The following is a 21,184-nucleotide window of genomic DNA, read 5'->3' as shown; positions in this document are numbered from 1 at the left end:
CCTGTCTTGTAGGAGGTGACTTCTGGGTACTCGTCTGGCTCTGTCAATCTGTCATCTGGATTCTTGGAAAAGAAGCCCTTGAGGAATTTCACCATGATTTCAATAATTTCCATCCCACCATCAACCTCAGCCTAGATCAATCCACACAAGCGGTCCATTTCCTTCACCTTCAACCTATCCTTGTATGCATCCGAAGAAGTGGGCTGTAGCCCACGAAAGCTTATGCTCTAATAAATTTGTTAGTCTCTAAGGTGCCACAAGTACTCCTGTTCTTTTTGCTTGTTGGTGTATTCCTTCTCCTACCTTACCTGATAGGCCCAGTTCTACATGTTGCCCAACAACCACAGTGAACGCTGAAAGCTGGGGCTGTAAGGAATGCAGGATCAGACTCATGATTGCCAATTAATTAATTTATAATGAAGGTGCTACAGTACACAACACCACACAGTCTGATCAAGAGCAGGAGTAAGCTCAAAGGAAACCTTGAATGATGAAGCGGCTTTGCTGAATGCAAAGAGGGAATAAAGAATATGTTTAGTAGATGATGAGGCCTGTATCATAAAAATAAAGCAATAAACACTTCCAGTGCAAGGGCAAATGTTTTTCCATTACAAAGTCTCTCACTGTCTTTTTTCAAATAGTCCTGCATATGCTTATAATTCTTATATTTATTATCGTCAAAGATAATAATCACATAGATACACAAGTATACTGAGTGAAATTCACCTCTCTTCAGAGGGCCAGCACAAAGTCTATGCACCAATTATATTCTTCTTATATTCTAAATGGGGCTTAAGTGGTACACAGATCTTATGCTGGGCTCTCTGAAGAGGGGTGAGTAAATTGTCTTCTTACATTTCCCCTCTGACCCCACAGTGAAAGTAGAATAATAGGAAATGTCTTGTCATAAAATACTAGAAAATTAGACAGCACTGACGCCCCACAAAAAGCATTAGAACCCAGCCATATTATCAGCCCACCCCACAAATGATTTACATTTAAATTGCAAAAGTATTTTTAAATTGTTACATGTTGAGTCACGAGATGTCTAGGTGAAGTCTGATGCAAGTCAGAAGAAAGAACTCAGATGGTGAAAAACCTGACACATCACAGCAAAACAGGACTTATTTTATAATCAAGCTGTGCAATGTGTTCTTTAAGGTACAGTCAGCCTGATTCTGGTGTCAAACTAATTTTACATCCCAACAACTCCATTGATTTAATGGCGTTCCTCTTCTTTTACACGGATGGAACGGAGAGGACACTCAGGTCTAATACATGCACCAGTAAGTGGCCAGTGAAGAAGAATCCTTGTCAAGAACATTTTGTTCAGCTTTCTGTGGGTGCTCATGTGGATAAAATGATGCTGCTGTGAGGTCAGAGAGACATCCTCCAGTATAATTGGTACTAACAGCCACTCATAAATCTGATGAAGATTTGGGATGACAGTGAAGATAAGCAAGTTGGCATTAATTGTAATCTATCCCATATGATTTATAATTACTTGTCATGTCAAGAGTCTTGATAGATAGATGTTCATCACTGATTGGTCAACTGCACATCCTTATGTGCATGTGACCAGATTTCTGTGGTACCTCCCCCCCCGCCCCCCAAAAAAGGAGGATTCCTTTTGCTATAACTTCATGATTGAATGTTAAAATAAGTATGAAGGGAGTGCTGGAAGTCTCAGAACACACAATACATACTGCTCACTTAGCAATACAGGTCTGTGGCAGCGTATAAAGCAGACTTAGAGCGGTGGCCAAGATTATTGAGAGGACTAGTGATTTTGGATGCCTCAATATTTAGTGCCCAACTTCAGCTACTTTAGGTGCTCAGCACTTTGTAAAAACCAGGCCTCTTTAAGCCTCTCAAACTGGGCTCCCAAAAACTGAAGCACCTAAATTCACTAGTCACTTTTGATAATCCTGGCCTAAACTGTTCACAATAAGAACGGCCATACTGGGTCAGACCAATGTTCCATCTAACCTACGTAAGCTCTTGGGGCTAGGAGTGGTTTGGAAAGCCCCTATTACCCTTTTGGTGCTATTATTATCGTATTTATAATTTATATCTTAAGTATAATGCTACCATAAAGATTGCAGGATGCAGTCTACAGCTACATCCCAGAGAAATGTTACTTCAGCAGCTGGTTGAGATAGTGCACTACAGATAATGTACTGTCTTCTAAATTGGTATTGCCAAGTGATTCTGAACTTTTTACATGCTTTTCTATTGTTTATTATATTATTCACTGCATGCTGCTTTTCTTCTAGGAAAACATTGCTATTTGATTTGTTAAGCATAGGATGTTTTAAGGTGTAGAGATATCTATACTTATCAAATATTTAAGTCAAGGGGATTTGAATGTGCACTATATTAATGTGCTGTGCAGGTGTTTTATTGTACAGGGCAAACATACAGCAGCTACTGAATATGAACAAACACCAAGTCATACCACATAACAGATTTGCTGTTGAAGTAAACAGCTCTTAAAAGGAGATGAAATTGGGAACTCTGTAGATAAGCACTGGTATTCTCATAGCAGAGAACCTCTTCCCCAAAGTCAAATTATGTATAAACTTAAGTTTGCAGTTACAAATCTGAAGGATTGAAATGTTGGCTACAAGGTAATGTGCACTGGCTGAATAAATCTTTGCAAGAGAGGGATGATTGAAATAAAGGATTTGCTAGATAAAGGACTGATTAATAAGGAAAAGTTCCTTCCCTGCATGTGGTTCTGTACTGACACACACTATATATATATATATATATATATAAAAATAAAAATAAAAATAAAACTACTGATCCCTCACATTTATGACTGATGGTACAGAGGGAAGCTGTATATTTCAGGTACTGGGAAAAGGGAACCAATGCAAGATTTGATGTTTTACATCTCTCTGATAAGAACCCTCACTTCTTCTCAGATGTACATAGAAAGAGTAAGAATTTCAGTGGTTTACTATAGCATTTCTATAATGTACCAAAGCATTTTTCTCATTTAGAAAATGCAGATATCCTCCTTTGCCATCTGATGGGTTTTCTCAATGTTAAGATTACTTTGACTTAGTTGTTTTTGTAACACGTTAGTTATGGAAGTGTATGTATTTCAGGGCAGATCTTCTGCTGGGGTATCTTGGTGTTGCATCATTGATCTCAGTGAATCTACACCAAGTATTGGGCCCTTTATATATAATGAATGACAGGTAAGATGAGCTACAGTCACCTGTATGACTTACTTCAGGGTCTTGAGATCTAGTTGACTGGTGTAGCCAGGCTTTTCAGAGAATCACCAAACCAAGCAAACAGCCAACCACAAACCTCTCACAGGCAGTAGCTTGAACTGAGCTCACTCAGGCTTCCCTCAGCCTGGCTCCTAAATTAAACTTTATCAAACAGGATGGCTTGAAATCTTGTTTCCAACTAACATTTCACTCCTTTCTGACCCCATCCCCCAGAAAGGTGGATCTGGCTTCTCATGCCCGATATCTGGGATCTCTTTGAGCACAACATGCTAATAGCATGCCGGGGACAACCAATATTCATCACAGCTGGCTCATCCCGCCTGAGGCTGGGACACATACCTGTGGAATTTTCCCTTCTCAGGAAGGGAGTATTGAATTTTTTCCTCCCAACCCCTGGTTGGGGTCTGTAGACCCCATCTCCATCTGTTTCTGTATCTATATCTATTTGGGTAGCCCAAACAATCTACCTGATGGTTTACTCCCTGTGCAGATAATGGAGAGTAACTGCTTAGACAGGAATTTTTATGTCCCATTTGGTACATCTCAACCGCGTTAAAAGCTTCATTTTCATTTACAAATGCTTGTTTGAGCCCAGGCAATTACTTTTCAGACCTAAATGATTCTGTTATTTTAATTGTGTTTTTACATCCCCTGAAAGGCATTAGTTAGCATGAAGGACTAACTGGGAGCAGACTTTCATTTTTAAAATGTCAGATGAATAGTCTTTTAAAATAGGAGATTTATTTGGCTTTCACATAACTAAAGTTGGATAGATTTAGGAGTCTAATTTATATTCAAAATCATCAGTTCAATACTAGTGATCAAAATTTTATAAGTGAAGGAAACAGACCATTTTAGAAATGCATGTGCACATTACAGAAATGCAATAGCCCTATATTTACTTGCATCAACTGGCCTCTGCATGCTAATAAGGGGTTTTGAAGGCAACCTTGTCGCAGTCACATTTGCAAATTCAGCCTTAGTTGCCAACATGATGTTAATTAAGATGACCAATATATATAAAACCCACGCCTGGAGAGCTGAACCACCATAGAGAATAGAAACCTGAAGCAGAGCAATGAAATCACACTAGTAAAACAGGGAACTGTTCTAACTTCGAGGAGTAGAGATGGATCCCTGGTAACTCTCCTGACTGCAAATCAGCCTTAATGAAAGTAGGCCCCTGCTATTATCCTGGCAGCTGAATTCTAACAGGTTCTAGCAGGTGAGTAAGCATAGGCACACGTATGACTGAGGATACTTTCTGCTCTGTTAAACTTGCCCCTTATGGGAGATGAAAATAAGGGTTTCTGTCAAAAGTAAAATAAACCCATGTTTCTTCTTGTCTCCAATTTGTATTATAAAAGTTTTTAAAGTACCTATTATAGCACCTGCCTTGGGATGGGACGAAGTCACACTTTCACATAGATGCAAAAATAAGCCGGTCACTTATTATTACAGTAACATCTAGAGGCCTCAGTTGAGATCAGAGCCCGCAGTGTACATACATATAGTAAAAGGCAGTCCCTAAATTGAAGAATTTAGGCTCTAAATAAATGACACAGAAAGGAAGCATTAGCTCCATTTTACAGATGGGGAACTGGGGCAAAATGGAGTGAACAGGGCTACTGTGTGTAATCACTCACATATTTGAGTAAAGATTCCACATTTTGGCCTGAAGTGATTTGCTTCAGGTCACACAAGAAGTCTGTACCAGAAGTAGGAACCGGACCCAGGCGTGGCGGAAGTGCCTTGAAAAGTGGGGGTGGGGGTGGGGGGGAGAGGTACAAGCACCCAAACTGTGGCCCCGCCCCCATGCCACCTTTCCCCCCAAAGCTCCCCCCTGCGCCACCCCTTCCCTCCGAGGTCCAACCCAGCACTGCCCTTCCCCCTGAGGCCCTGCCCACTGTTTGCTCCTCTCCACCCCTCCCCATCACTTGCTCTTACAGCAGATAGAATGGAAGGGCATACCCTCCCACTTTTAAAAGTGGGGTGGGTAGCCAGGGGCCATGCCCTCCCCCTGTTCTGGTGCTTCTGAATGGACCCAGCTTTCCTGAGTCGCAATCTTGTGTCTTACCAACAAGATCATCTTCCTTCCTTGTGACTCATACTTTTGATGGATTCTTTTACCCCACAAAAATACTGCTTGTTAAAAAAAGTCAAAATGTTTAATAGCTACTGCTGAAATAAAGAGTAATTAAACAGAATGTCAACAACTTTTTCAGGTTCCACTGTGCAAAATGCAACCAAATCCAGCCTCAAATGATATCATACCAGATGCTTTGTAACATATACAGCTTTGCACCTTACATCTGTTGTTTTACTCCTCACTGATCAATTTATCAGTTCATCATAAGATCACAGCTGGAAGGAAATCTCCAATTCTCTCTACATCTCTCTCTATGTAAAAAATGTATACAATTAAGCCACACAGCATCCCTGTGAAACAAGTACCGGAAAATATTCTTATCTCCATTTTATAGACATTTAAACTTGAGATACAAAAGAGCTAAGAGATTTACCCAAGGTCATACAACAGGTAAGCAATATAACCCAGGTGACCTACCTGCTGGATTTCTGTTCCAGTAAGTACTCACTTAGCACTCCTATATGGGTTTTGCTTTATTTAGAATAGTACCATATCTTCAGTGAAAGAAAAATTTATTCTTGGCACATAAATATACTCTGCTTGGGAAAATATAATCAGGCAGTTGGGTTCCTCCTCCACAGACATTCATACTTAATTCTTTATTTAACAGGCAATAGTATAATTCAGGGTGATCAAACCGTGGCTCGTGAGCTGCATATGTCTCTTTTATAGTTAAAGTGCGGCTGGCAAAGCCCCCCCACACTCCCTAACCCACTTTCTGCCTACCAGATGCAGGGGGGGGGAAATCTTGGGGCTTCTGCACAGCAGGGAGGGGGAATCTTGGGGCTTCAGCCACGCTGGGCACATCTGCCGGGGCTCCAGCAGGAGTGGGGCTGAAGCCCTGGGTGATGCCTCCCGGGGGCTGAAGCCTCGAGACTCCCCTTCCCACAGGGTTGAAGCCCTGAGCCTGGGCAGGTGCATCCTGACTCTCGAACATCTGAAGACTGTCATACGCGGTTTGGAGGGTACGTTTGGCCACCACTGGTATAGTTTGCAGGAGAAGGGTCTAGCCACAGACCACAGCATAGTAAGTAGAGATGGAAGAAATACAACTGAGACTTCCAGTCAGTCCATCCTTTGTAAGTGCAGGATTTATTCCCCTAGCTGAAAAAGGAAGTACTCAACCACTGATACTCTGAATCTTAGCATTCCCAATGGAAAGTGTAAAAATTAAAAACACCCTATACACTGTAAATTTATTTATTAAAGGGTTTATTTTAATTACTACTCCAGCGCTTCCACCTACTTTAATGTCATTTCACTTTACTTACTATTCTAACACACTACCCTGTTAGACAAAGACGGCTCAAATAGGTCTTACTCTTCTCAAAAACACATTCAATCCTCTACACAAATTTAAAATAGAACGTTAGTGTCTGTCTCCTAATAAAGAGACTCCTTCCTTTCTCACTGTCCCCCAGAATCCGATTCTAAGTTTATTTAGGGCTTATCTACACAACAAGTTACTGTACTGCAAGATAGGATGTACAGCAGACCATGTTGCCATGCACAAATGTCCAATGTTGACACAACTACAGTACACCCCACGGATATTCAGTGTGCTGTAGCAGTGTCCGTACAGGATGTTACTGTGCAGCAAACTGATGCATCTTGGCCTTGCATGATTGCCATAATGCAATCAGGGCCGGCTCCAGGGTTTTGGCCTCCCCAAGCAGCCAAAAACAAAACAAAACAAAAAGCCGCAATCGCGATCTGCGGCGGCAATTCGGCGGGAGGTCCTTCGCTCCCAGGCGGAGTGAGGGACCATCCGCCGAATTGCCGCCAAATACCTGGACGTGCCGCCCCTCTCCGGAGCCGCCGCCCCAAGCACCTGCTTGAGAAGCTGGTGCCTGGAGCCGGCCCTGAATGCAATCCTGGCTTTCAGTACAGTAACTTGCCACGTAGACATGCCCTTACTCTGATGTAAATCAGGAGTAATTCCACCGAAGTCAATGGAGTTACATCAGTGTCAAACTGATGTGAGAGCAGGATAAAGTTTATACCAACAAAAGCGCAAAAAAAAAAAAAATATATTAGAGCCAGGAGTGCTGCTCAGTTAATAACCCATCCCATTCTACCTAGGCATTACTGTTTGATGCTAGAGACTCACACACAGAGTTCTCAGAGCCCTGTAGTGCTGAAGCAAAATAAGTTGAGTAAAAGAAGCATCACTGACCTTAAGTCTGAGTGTTCTTGCTTTGGGCCCAATTGAAAGTCCATTGGATTCAATGGATGGACGCCATGGACTTCAGCAGGCTTTCGATCAAGGCCTTAGTGAGGCTCACAGTGGAACACTAGAATTTATTTATATTCCCCACTACCAGTCCAGTCAGCTTTGTTTTCACTTATCCTAGAATTTCCTTGCATTTTGCACAAACCTCTCTCTTTGTTTAGCACAGCTGTTCTGAATTGTGGGGAGCCTCAAATAATGTCTTAGCGGAAACACAAATATTCCTGTCACATTCAGCAGGGAAACCCTGCCAGGTAATGGAGGGCTAGTTAGTACATGTCAGCAGAAATGTTCAGTTATCCCCTCCTAACAGCTGCACCTGAAGGGGTCTGGATTACCAAATACCTGTCTGTCTTCCTCAGCATGCGAGACACAGCACAGTTTAGGAGGTAGGGAGGCAGCCTAAAACGGAACTGATTTATTATAGTCCAGGCTTTTTAGCATTCACGCCTCTGATGAATACATAAACTAGTTTTCGAATAAAAAAAAAATTTTAATACATGTGTGTGTACAGCAGGCAATACTGCACAGATGACCCTCACAACTTTCCCTCTGTCCTCTCATGGGAAAACTCTGCCCTGGCCCTTTGTGTCTGTTACTGAGACATGTTGATGATCTCCATATATAGAGCTTGTGCTGGTGTGTGAACCCAATTGTCAGATGCCTGTGTCTGGGCAGCTGATTCCACAGGTTTATTTTTTTTTTAAGTGATAACTACTGGACTGTCACAGTCACTTTCATCTTATTTGAGTTCTGGTCCAGTTATGTGACGCACTGTTTCTGCTGCAAACTCTCTGCTCTTGATGCACTCAATAGCGCACTATCTGCAAAATTAAGGTCATCCATGTCCTCAGTGCCAGGGACCATGGCTCATTTTCTTTCCTCGTACACTTGTTCAGATAAGCAATCTACCACATATCAAGCAAGCTGCAGCGGGGGGTGGGGGGGAAAGCAGATTTTCCTGACTCCACTTTGCACTGGAAAGTAACAACCTCCATTTAGAGAACACCTTATCGTGCCAAGATACCTCTGGATGCTTTTGGAGAGATGTACAATAGTTTAATAATAGTCTGCAATGATGAGCTAATAACTGAAAGTAAGATAAGTGGATTTGCCTTAAGGAGTTCTGATGAAGCAGCAGCATCCTAGACATCCAGAGACAAGATGGTAACGGCTGAAACTACGTTCCTCTCCCACCTGCTGTGCCATGTTTAGGTACAAGGAAGACAAGCAAGTCAGTATCAGATGACTGCAGTCTGTGTTTCAGAGCATAATAAAAAAATAACTGGGTTGAAGATCAAAATTTTGACTTCCCAGGACAAAAGCGCCACTTAAGTTAATAGGAGGGGATTCTGGGCAGCTGTCAGTGCAGGGTCTTCTATGGAGCTCCCCTGGCAGGGAGCTGGGAGACAGAAGGAGGGAAGGCTGGGGGCTCTGGAACTAGTGTCTCCAAGGGACCCTTGGCTCTTCAGCTCCCAAACCCTGCAGATCTTGAACTGCTTTCTTCCATTATTGTGGGAAGAAAAATGGAATAATTCATAGGAAATTTGCTGAAGGCCACCTCTCAGGGAGAGATTTTCTCCCTGAGAACCACACAGGAGAGCATAATAATAATAATATCAACTTGCTTGCGCACACGCATGCAGTTCATGGGCTGGATTCACCAGTACATGGGCTACTTTGTGATGCTTTGGTGACACATTGCAGCCATGAACTGAATTTACCTGGTTGGTTAGGCTGGTTTAAGGCTGCTTTGCACAAAGTGGCAGAGGTGATCCTGGCCCTATATACGTACGTCTATGTGTACAATACATTTCCCAGATGACTACATTTATCAGCTTGGTATAACTGATTCCACTTAGGCCAACTTGGGACATGTAGTCCTTAAAGCAAGAGCCTCTAAGAGCCACAGTTTAAAAGGTATTTAGGCACCTAAGGAGGTAGATAAACACCTAGTGGGATTTTTAACACACTTGATTTCAATGGGAGTTTGGCACCTAACCTGATTAGGCACATTTGAAAATTCCACTAGGTGTTTACCAGAATCTTTAGGCACCTAAATGCCCTTGAAAATCTGTCCCTGAACCTAGAAAGTGTATAAGCAGTAGCAGATTCACAAGCCACATCTCTGAGCCAACCACTAGAGGGGGGGCAAAGACCAACAATCTCCTAGCAAGGGTTGCATGCATTTCCCTGACAACCAGGGCTCTGCAATCACTGATCAGGGCACCTCAATCTCTCCCCGCCCCCCCCAATCAGTACCACAAGTTCTCTAGAATCCTTTTCTTGGAAAAGGGTAACCTGCCTTTTCCATGAGGTTCAGTTTGCAGTTCTCATACCTGCTCCATCTGCTACACAGCACTATATGGAATGGTTGGTGTATATACAAAGTTTGTGATCTGCAACTGCTTACATCTACGGGACTAGAGTGAACTGACAGAACGAGAAGATAAAGCTTGCGGAAGTGAGCACATTGTTGCTGCGAAACTTTGCTGCAGACTCTCCTAGGCATTTAAAGTTGCTTCTTGGGGAGGTCTGTTTTCATTTATTTCAGAATGTGTAATTATTTCATCTTCCTGTTTTTCCCCAGTGTTCCCCACCATACATGAAAATAAAGTCAACAAGAACCATGGATCTAATATCACACTGTCTTCCACAGAAGATATGCCATCAGAATTCAATACAACAGGTCTCATAAGTGAGATGCTCTAAAATACCTGGCAACAAAGGCTTCTCTTGACAGACAAAGGGTTTTCCTCACTCATTCTTTTTTAATCTTAAAGTATAGAGGATTAGCCCAGTTGGACTGATGGTGGAATATTTGGTTGATAATTGAGCTAATGACATGAAGATTGTTAGATTAAGACACTGGAAGGAAAAGTCTGCTCTGGTTAAAGCAGAACGGTTTGCATGCAAGTCCCAAATGGCTTCTCTAGAGAACAAGAAAGAAAGAGGACTTAACGGAGGCTATATGTAAGTTTTTAATGGATTTTATACATAATGGGAATGCTGTTCCTTACAAATAATGCAATTTATTGTCGCCTCATAGGAAAGTTGGGGCTAAGTTCGTATTCTGCTAGGATTATGAACCATGAGTTTTCTTTACATTATTGTGGGGGTTGTTTTAGTTTTTTCTTCCCTCCCCACCCCTTGGTAGGGAGTGGTAGGAGTAAACCCTAACACTAGAAATGCAGGGTTTGGGATACAAATTGGCCACAAAGCTTCCTAGGAGAGATCCACTAAACCGTGAAGCTAACAGCGAGTCAGAGGAGCCTCCATTCCCATATTTAGACCTTGGGGATGGATTATATTTCCCACCACTTCAGAGGTCTCTCTGGCACATGTTTGCTCATGCAAATCCTTCTAAATAAAGTTATTGGGCCAATTCCACCTCTGGTGGAAGCCCACTGAGGAGTTAGTCCACTGTGACTGACAGCACAAAATTAGACCAGGCGCCAATTTTTTCAGTGTCTGATCTCCTTTACTGCCACCCAGATTTACAACTGCTGTGCTCTCTTCTTTGTAGAGCTCTATTTTAGGGAGGTCCTGTAAATCACCCAGCTCGATTCTTTAAAGGAACAAGTAGTACATGGGCCTTTTTTCCCCTGGGTACTGCATAAAGCATTTTTATATGGAGTATTCATTCTCTATAGCTTAGCTGCATGCAAAATGCTTAATTGGTCTTTGGTACATTTGAAGTGAAATATCACCCAGTAAAACACAGCTTGAATGACATTTTTCTGATTATGAATGTAAACAAATCAGCCTTTACAACCAGATTCCTACCTAGGGAGCCAATTCGGGGAGGTGTTTTTTTAAAATCATGGATTTTATATTAATGATTTATAGCCTCAGAGTCTGTCTGGCTTTATCCCTCTACTTGTTGTCATGACCCCAAAGGAACAAAGCTATTGACTAGCTGTTTCATAATAATTACTCCACCAAGCTAGAGCTGGACAAAAATTCTGGGGGCTGTTTCTTTTTGCTTCATTCAGGTTTTTTTTTTTTTTTGGGCCAGAACTGTAAAATTTTACTCAGTTCTTTGCAGTGTGAAATGGGATGGAGATTCATGATTGGGGCAGCAGCCTTGGACAGCAGTCATAGTTATTTTGTGAATAAGGCAGATAACATGGTAGCTTTTATTGAACCAATTTCAAATACACTTACAGTTAAATGTTGTTTTCCTCCACAGAAAAATGTCACGGTTGACAGAGTTCCACAATCCCAGAAGACCTCTTTTGACCACTGGAGTAGAGCCTGCACTTCCTTGCTGGCACTGGGCTGAAGGGGATGCACTGCCAGCCCATGTCTTCATGTGAAGTCAATGAAGCTATCCTGATTTCCACGAGCTGAGAATCTGTCCAGTTATCTCTAAACCGAAGGCATCTCTTTAGCCCAAAGAGATTTATGGTTGATTACTAAAGAAACTATGCATTTAAACAGGTTTCAGAGTGGTAGCCATGCTAGTCTGTATCGGCAAAAACAACGAGGAGTCCTCATGGCACCTTAGAGACTAAGGCTACGTCTACACTACGGGGGGGGGGGAGAAGAGAAGAGGGGGAAGGTACGGGAATAGCGTAGCTGAATTCGAAGTATCTGATCCGACTTCCCCGCTGTGAGGGCGGCGGCAAATCGACCGCCGCGGCTCCCCCGTTGACAGCGCTTACTCCTACCTGGGCTGGTGGAGTACACGCGATCAATTATCGCGTCCCGACGAGATGCGATAAATCGATCCCCGAGAGATCGATTTCTACCCACGGATCTGGGAGGTAGTGAAGACAAGCCCTAATAAATTTATTTGGGCATTTTGTGAGCTAAAACCCACATGCATTTAAAGTAACAGAGACCATCCTGCCCCTTTTTGATGCTTTGCTCTGAAGTGGAGCATTTCCTGAAGCATTCATTGCACTGTGTGTAATATTTCTTTAACAGTCTTCTACCCACACACAAAAAAATCTCCCAGGCCTATGGGTCTTCTCACACCACTAACGTTTGCCTTGACAGTCTGGCTAAAGCTTAGGCCAGCAAGCACTTTAAGAGAGGAAAGCAGGAACTGGGAGATCACTCATAAGAAAGTGAGAAAGTAAGAAAATGAGCCTAATTCCTTTGGACTCTTTCCAAACATCAGATACTGGATGAGGATAGTAGGGGAACTGAGCAAAGCCTCCACAACTTCCAGCCAAGGGATGCAAACAGACTGAGTATTAAATGAATGGGATGATTCCTTTATGCTAGCTTGGATTGATCGTTCTTCTTGCATCCTTTGCTTTCTGATTGCAGGAGCTGTAAGTGTCCATGTGGATTCTTTGTTGTAAGACAGGGAGGAAAAGATATGGGACAAACTGGAATTTTCTTCCGGGGCCAGCACAACATACTTTGCCCTCTAGCATCTATGCTCAATAGCCCTTTTCTCAGGTTAACCCTAAATCTGTCTCTATGTATTATTTGGGAGGTTCTCCTGCTGATACACTATCTTAATGTAATTCCAGTCTCCCCCCAAAACACACTGTAGATGCCAAGGTTGCTTTTGACATTGTTGCCTGGAATTTGTTTAAAATTCAGAATAAAATTTGGCCTGGGAGCTGGTGTTGCAGTGATAAAAATGCACATCTCAGGATTCTCCTACGCTATTGGTTATAATAATAAGTATGTACTGCTCAGGTGATTTTGCCAGGAGTACAGGGACAAGTCACAAATGCCTGGTTGGTATATCCACTGTTTTATCCCCTTTGTTGTGAAACTTTTTGACATCACTCTCATCCAACTGCTCTATTGTAGACAGTTAGAGTCAGCTCACAGGAATGCAAGGAAACACTTTACAGAGACAATATTTCTCTCTCTCTCTGAGGACAGGGTTCCAAGTAACTGTCTCTGGGATTAATTTTCTCTGATCTTAGGGTCAATTCTGGCAGATCTGTAGATAAATTAATTTCCAGTTGTACTAGCCTATTATTCATTTTTTTCTTTTGACAGAGTTTCAGAGGGTTTTCCTACCAAGCATCAATGATTCCTCTGCATTAAACTTAATTAGTTGTCTGTATCTATTTTTTCCTTCTTTAACAAAAGATCAAAGGACTTGGACAGATGGAAATTCCAGCCACTAAATGTATTTCAGCTAAATAGTTTAATTGAAAAGCCTTTATTTCAGGTCTTGCCTGAATTTCAGATGCTACATTTAATAACTGAGGGATAACAATCAAGACCCAGAGTACTTTCTGGGTATTGAAAACCAGCTGGGATAGTAAATGGCTGAATCGGAGGACCTTTAGCTCCAGAGATAGCATTGGCTGGGGACTGAATGACTATGCACTGAGGTTGCTATTGCTACTTTAATCTTTTTAACTAAAGAAAACCAAAATATGTTTTGCATTATTCCCAGCAGATCCATTGCTCCTTCAGGGTACCCGGAGGAGCAAGTTTTAGTGGTGATACTGTGCTGCTGTACAAGAGATTTCTGACACATCAACAGCCAATTGCAAAGCCTATTTGAGTGTGTGCTATCAGTGTCAGAGTTACAGAGATCCTGGAGATCAGTTACATAGAGAAAGCCCATTTTAAAATTAAATCAAAACAATACATGGCAGTACGATTAGGAGACAGCCTGCTTTCAAGTTGATGAATTTACTTTGTAAGGAGCCTGCTCTTGTTCCCATAGATGTCAATGGGAGTTTTGCCATTGACTAATGTAACCTGCCATAGTCTGGCAGCCCATGGATATTGGGTGGGTTCACAGCCAATGGCACCCATGGGAACTTTGTGTGCAAGTTTCTTGTACATTTAGAGGCCCACTCACTTGGCCTAGAAGCTGAAGGGAGATCAAAGCAGCATAGACCCCCCCCAGGGAGATGCTGCAACCCCTGCACATCAGTGATCACGGTGCCAAATCTCTGCAGCAAGGAGCGCAACCAATCCTCCATGCATCTGGCCTGGTCCAAGAGCCACTGAAGTCAATGGAAGGATTCCCACTACATTCCTCCAGCAGGCATTGGATCAGATCTTTAGGGCAACATGTCCTCTCAGAGCACAGAGATGCAGATGTGCTACTCCTTCCCATCACCTGCTGTAGTGGCTGCCGCCCCACTGAGTAGGAGCCTGTGTGAGGAAGATTCCATCCCCACAAACCATGGCACACTTCTTGTGGGAAAAGCCTTATCAGCTCATCTTTGCCATTTAGGGATCTGGGGCAAAAATCTGTCTGGGGATTGGTCCTGCTTTGAGCAGGGGGTTGGACTAGAGGTCCCTTCCAACCCTGATTTTTTTTTTTTTTTTTTATAGAGAGAGAAGATGAGAGTTCTTTATCATCTTTTTTTTTTTTTTTTTTTTTTTTTTGGGGTAGATTACATTAAGACTGTATGTGCTTTAAAGGCAAACAGTTCCAGCAGAATTTTGAAACTACTACATGAACTTCTATTTTTTAGGAAAATTCTTGGTGCTAATTTTGGAGTTATATAGATTTTATTCCAACCCCTTCCTCTAGCAAACTCAGTATTCCCCTCTTCCCAAATTTTAAACAATATATTAGTGGGGATAGTTAGCAAACAAGTAAAAAGTGGAGGGGACCATCTGAAGAGTAGCAAAAAGCATCATAATGCTGGAGGGACTGAGTTATGAAGAAAGATGAAAGACCTAAATATACTGCACACCATAGTCTGAAAAAGGTGAGTAAGGGCAGGCATGATAACCTACAAATATCTGAACAATAAGGATGGAGAGGAATCATTTATGGTGGGACAAGGGAGTATAACTAGAAGTAATAGTATGAAATTAAGAAAGGGAAAATTATTAGGAACAGATTTCTGATAATGAGATGTAATAAGCTGTTGAATAGCCTCTCAAAGGAAGTGGTGGAAGCAACAACACTTGGGTTATTTAAAACACTAGGAAAACATACTCTACATACCTGCAGGGGCGGACTAGATACAAGAGACCCATCTCTAGCATTATGCCTATAGAATATAATTTTTAAGTGCATAAATCCCTAGTGATTATTTAAGGATATAATTTACTCTTGTAATTAATATCTTTTCTACACAGCTGTATGTTTATCTGACTAGTGATTCAGGACTAGAATTATTTACCCCGCAGCTCCATCTACTGACACAAGCGTGATATAATTTGTTAGAAACAAACAAACTTTTGTACTTATTCTTTGGAAAGCATTTGCCCTCTAGAATACATAGATTCATAGATTCATAGATTCTAGGACTGGAAGGGACCTCGAGAGGTCATCGAGTCCAGTCCCCTGCCCGCATGGCAGGACCAAATACTGCCTAGACCATCCCTAGTAGACATTTATCTAACCTACCCTTAAATATCTCCAGAGACGGAGATTCCACAACCTCCCTAGGCAATTTGTTCCAGTGTTTAACCACCCTGACAGTTAGGAACTTTTTCCTAATGTCCAATCTAGACCTCCCTTGCTGCAGTTTAAACCCATTGTTTCTGGTTCTATCCTTAGAGGCTAAGGTGAACAAGTTCTCTCCCTCCTCCTTATGACACCCTTTTATATACCTGAAAACTGCTATCATGTCCCCTCTCAGTCTTCTCTTTTCCAAACTAAACAAACCCAATTCTTTCAGCCTTCCTTCATAGGTCATGTTCTCAAGACCTTTAATCATTCTTGTTGCTCTTCTTTGGACCCTTTCCAGTTTCTCCACATCTTTTTTAAAATGCGGCGCCCAGAACTGGACACAATACTCCAGCTGAGGCCTAACCAGAGCAGAGTAGAGCGGAAGAATGACTTCTCGTGTCTTGCTCACAACACACCTGTTAATGCATCCCAGAATCATGTTTGCTTTTTTTGCAACAGCATCACACTGTTGACTCATATTTAGCTTGTGGTCCACTATAACCCCTAGATCCCTTTCTGCCGTACTCCTTCCTAGACAGTCTTTTCCCATTCTGTATGTGTGAAATTGATTTTTCCTTCCTAAGTGGAGCACTTTGCATTTGTCTTTGTTAAACTTCATCCTGTTTAACTCAGACCATTTCTCCAATTTGTCCAGATCATTTTGAATTATGACCCTGTCCTCCAAAGTAGTTGCAATCCCTCCCAGTTTGGTATCATCCGCAAACTTAATAAGCGTACTTTCTATGCCAATATCTAAGTCATTGATGAAGATATTGAACAGAGCCGGTCCCAAAACAGACCCCTGCGGTACCCCACTCGTTACGCCTTTCCAGCAGGATTGGGAACCATTAATAACAACTCTCTGAGTACGATTATCCAGCCAGTTATGCACCCACCTTATAGTAGCCCCATCTAATTTGTATTTGCCTAGTTTATCGATAAGAATATCATGCGAGACCGTATCAAATGCCTTACTAAAGTCTAGGTATACCACATCCACCGCTTCACCCTTATCCACAAGGCTCGTTATCCTATCAAAGAAAGCTATCAGATTGGTTTGACATGATTTGTTCTTCACAAATCCATGCTGGCTATTCCCTATCACCTTACCACCTTCCAAGTGTTGGCAGATGATTTCCTTAATTACTTGCTCCATTATCTTCCCTGGCACAGAAGTTAAACTAACTGGTCTGTAGTTACCTGGGTTGTTTTTAGTTCCCTTTTTATAGATGGGCACTATATTTGCCCTTTTCCAGTCTTCTGGAATCTCTCCCGTCTCCCATGACTTTCCAAAGATAATAGCTAGAGGCTCAGATACCTCCTCTATTAGCTCCTTGAGTATTCTAGGATGCATTTCATCAGGCCCGGGTGACTTGCAGGCATCTAACTTTTCTAAGTGATTTTTAACTTGTTCTTTTTTTATTTTATCCGCTAAACCTACCCCCTTCCCATTAGCATTCACTATGTTAGGCATTCCTTCAGACTTCTCGGTGAAGACCGAAACAAAGAAGTCATTAAGCATCTCTGCCATTTCCAAGTTTCCTGTTACTGTTTCTCCCTCTTCACTAAGCAGTGGGCCTACCCTGTCTTTGGTCTTCCTCTTGCTTCTAATGTATTGATAAAAAGTCTTCTTGTTTCCTTTTATTCCCGTAGCTAGTTTGAGCTCATTTTGTGCCTTTGCCTTTCTAATCTTGCCCCTGCATTCCTGTGTTGTTTGCCTATATTCATCCTTTGTAATCTGTCCTAGTTTCCATTTTTTATATGACTCCTTTTTATTTTTTAGATCGTGCAAGATCTCGTGGTTAAGCCAAGGTGGTCTTTTGCCACATTTTCTATCTTTCCTAACCAGCGGAATAGCTTGCTTTTGGGCCCTTAATAGTGTCCCTTTGAAAAACTGCCAACTCTCCTCAGTTGTTTTCCCCCATTTGTTTTACATCATTTTAAGTAACTCCTATTGACTTCAATGGACCTTATATCAGGTCCATAATTGGTACCTTTCCACTAATCCCAACTATATTTTTCCTGCAGGTTGCATCTCCATTACATTAATATTAATCATTTGCAACCATAAACTGAACCATAGGATAAACCACAAACATTTGCTGAGTGTCTAGACTAGCATTTACAATTGTACCTATTAACTTGAATTAACTGTTCGTAACTCAAATTAAAACTGGACCATAGATCTAGTGTACATGTACCCTGAACACAGACATGCTGCACCAGTGTTAAAAGTAATTTGCCCCACTGTAATTTAGCTCTGTTTCAACTCAGGGTAATCCACATTGATGCAAGTAACTTTTTACACCTGGGCAGTATGTTGACACTCGCTTTTTGCCTGGGTACAGTAACACCAGTGTAGCTACAATGAAGCAAAAAGGTAGATAAGGCCTAACATACACAACTGCTTCACACAGCTAACATACCACAATGGAAATAATATGGCATGCATGCATACACACACACACCAACCCCACCTCTTTGGAAACTGAATCCAGATCTTCATTCTGCTAAGACCCAAATCACTTTCAGCCAGATTCAAATACCTTTACTCAAACTGAGTAGTAGTTTACTCCTCAGGGACTACGTGATTTCAGTGGGACTGCTTGGAGTGAGGTGTTACTCAGAGTAAGGGCATCACACTTTGGCCCATTATCACCTCGTAAAAATGATTCATCTCTTTATGTTTTAGAAAGCATAGGCCACTTAAAACATCTTGACCACACAGAAGGATTTGATACCAACTCTCTTTATAGATAATAGGATCATTTAAAAAATGTGAATGTGGAACTGCTTACATAGGAGAAATTGAACTTGTATGGAAATAGGAGAGGGAAGAGGGCTGAAAGTTTGACCAGGGAATAACAAAGATGTAACAAACGTCTTCTGACTGACTCCTTACAGACTGCTCATAGGGTTGCCAACTTTCTAATCACACAAAACAACCCCGCCCTGCCCCTTCTCCAAGGCCCTGCCCATGCCCCACCCTTCTCTCAGGCCCCGCCCCCACTTGCTCCATCTGTTGCTCACTCTTCCTCACCCTCACTCACTTTCACTGGGCTGGGGGTTGGGGTCCAGGAGGGGGTATGGGCTCTGGGCTGCAGGTACAAGCTCTGGGGTGGGGCCTGCGATGAGGGATTTGGAATACAGGAGGGGGCTCCAGCCTGGGCCAGGAGGTTGGGCTGCATGTGGGGGGTGGGGGGAGGGCAGGGTTCCAGAAGCTCTTACTGCAGCTCCAAGGAAGTGGTCACTAGGTCCCTGCGGCTGCTAGGCAAATGGGCAGTCAGGTGGTTTTGCACAGTGCAGGCTGACTTCGTGCCCATTGTGGTTTCCAGCCAATGGGAGCTGCAGAGCCGGTACTCGGGGCGGAGATAGCACGGAGCCTCCCAGTCCCTGGCTGCCCCAGCACTTAGGGGCTGCAGGGACCTGATGGCTGCTTCTGGAAGCAGTGCAGAGCCAGGGAAGCCAGACCCCCGCTGTGCTGCCAACTGGACTTTTAACAGCCTGGTCACTGGTGCCAAATGGAGCCGCCAGCGTCCCTTTTTGACCAGGTGTTCCAGTCGAAAACTGGATGCCTGGCAACCCTAACTGCTCAGGAAGTGCATGTTGCAATCTGGAGTCTGCATTCTCCCTGTGCCAGTAGAAGGACAAAGGAGAGACAGCTCAAACCTCCCTCCAGCCTGTGACTGCCAGGGTCCAGGTCAGCACCCATTGCTGACTAGAACAGATTTGACGGCTGCCCTAACTTGAACCCCAGCTAGCCAAACTCCCTCCTGGAGCCTGTACCCCGCAACCCCCCCTTCCCTCACAACCTCCTCTGTCCCAGCCCTGAGCCCGCTCCTGCATCCCAAACCCATCATCCTTAGCCCCTCGCCAGCCAGAGACCTCACCCCCCCTCCCACATCCCAACCCCCCGCCCCAGCCCGATGAAAGCAAGTGAGGGTAGGGGAGAGCCAGCGACAGAGGGAGGGGAGATGGAGTGAGCGGTGAAGGGGCAGGGGCGTTCAGTTTTGTGCAATGAGAAAGTTGGCAAATCTAACCCGAGCTGCTATGGCCTCTGAGCCTTGTGGCAACCAGGCCTTCTCCAGTCTAGACACAACTCACAGAATAATGCAGGAGATTCAGCAATCCCTAGCGAGGGCTGTGTGCCACTGTAGCCCAAAAGTGAAGGAACAGCTGCAACCCTCTACTGGTTCAGCTGCAAGGATGCCTTGGGGTGCTCTGCTGGGGCTATAGTGACTCATCAAGAAACTGGAGGTCTATGGATGGTGCCTGTGGCTTGCATAGGTCTCCCCACCAACACTAATGTTACACACAGTCCACTGGCAACACTGAGCATGTGACATACAGAGTCACAAAACACACCATTTTCCATGAGAGAACCATGCAATACATAAATGCAACTTACACATCAGCAAGATGACCATGTCAGATCTCTTGTCCTGGATGCCAGCTGGGAGATGAGGCAGATGACCTCTGGCCTATACACCTGCAGACACATGAGAAGAGTGATATGAACATAAAAGAGGGGAGTGGTGATCCTAAAGCCCACCATAAGTCTCACTTGTAAGAGGTGGTAAAACAGAAGTCTTTGCAGACTGCTCTTCAAAGGACATTCTTTCTATCCTCCCACCTGAGGTCTTTGATGGCTATTGATTAATAGTTATTTATAAAGTCCACCCCACACTCCTCTTCTTCTGCATTTTTAGGGCATCAGGGCAACGCAAAGTCAAACTGTAATAACAACCCTTAAACCAGTCAGACAGGCATTTAAAAATCATGTAAAATAATAAGAGGTCAAAGTGAGATTGTGCTGTCAGACAAGTCATTAGACCAAGAAGTAGTAGTAGCTTTTACTGCCCTCACTCCTTGACATAGTGCTTTTCAGATCACTTCAAATTTATTGTACATTTAATTTTTTCCTTATTAATGCTTTTCTTTAACATATATGATGCCTTACAAAGCATTAAGAGCTGATTTTACGCTCACTAAGAACAGAAGCATCAGTAACAGATCCATCAGTGTGGGCTCTTGTTTTTTATTGAGTTTTCTACGGTTCTGCCCCTCTATAGGAAACAGCTACTTAATCCATAATGTTTTTCTAATTAATCTTTTCAGATATTACTGTCTACAAGACAACTGCCACCAGGAGTTATTAGAGAAGCAAAACACAAACGCATGAGATAAAGAAATAAGACCCAAGCAGC

General features: G+C 42.9%; 1 protein-coding gene across 3 annotated transcripts in view; it reads right to left on the bottom strand.

The window, feature by feature from the left end:
• LRP8 (LDL receptor related protein 8) overlaps positions 1-21,184 on the bottom strand; it is a 411,845-nt gene that overhangs the window by 344,554 nt on the left and 46,107 nt on the right. For 2 of the 3 annotated variants that reach the window (XM_054036543.1, XM_054036544.1), the window contains exon 2: positions 20,386-20,466. In XM_054036543.1, the coding sequence (XP_053892518.1) occupies positions 20,386-20,404 (19 nt within the window). In that variant the 5' untranslated portion in view covers positions 20,405-20,466. Of the gene's footprint in view, positions 1-20,385; positions 20,467-21,184 lie in introns of those variants that run through there. The other variant, XM_054036542.1, reaches the window with a different exon arrangement.

The sequence above is a fragment of the Malaclemys terrapin genome, chromosome 8 (genome assembly GCF_027887155.1).
Source record: "Malaclemys terrapin pileata isolate rMalTer1 chromosome 8, rMalTer1.hap1, whole genome shotgun sequence".
NCBI lineage: Eukaryota > Metazoa > Chordata > Testudines > Emydidae > Malaclemys > Malaclemys terrapin.
Note: the sequence above shows the minus strand (reverse complement) of the source record. Positions and strands in the feature narration are given on the sequence as shown.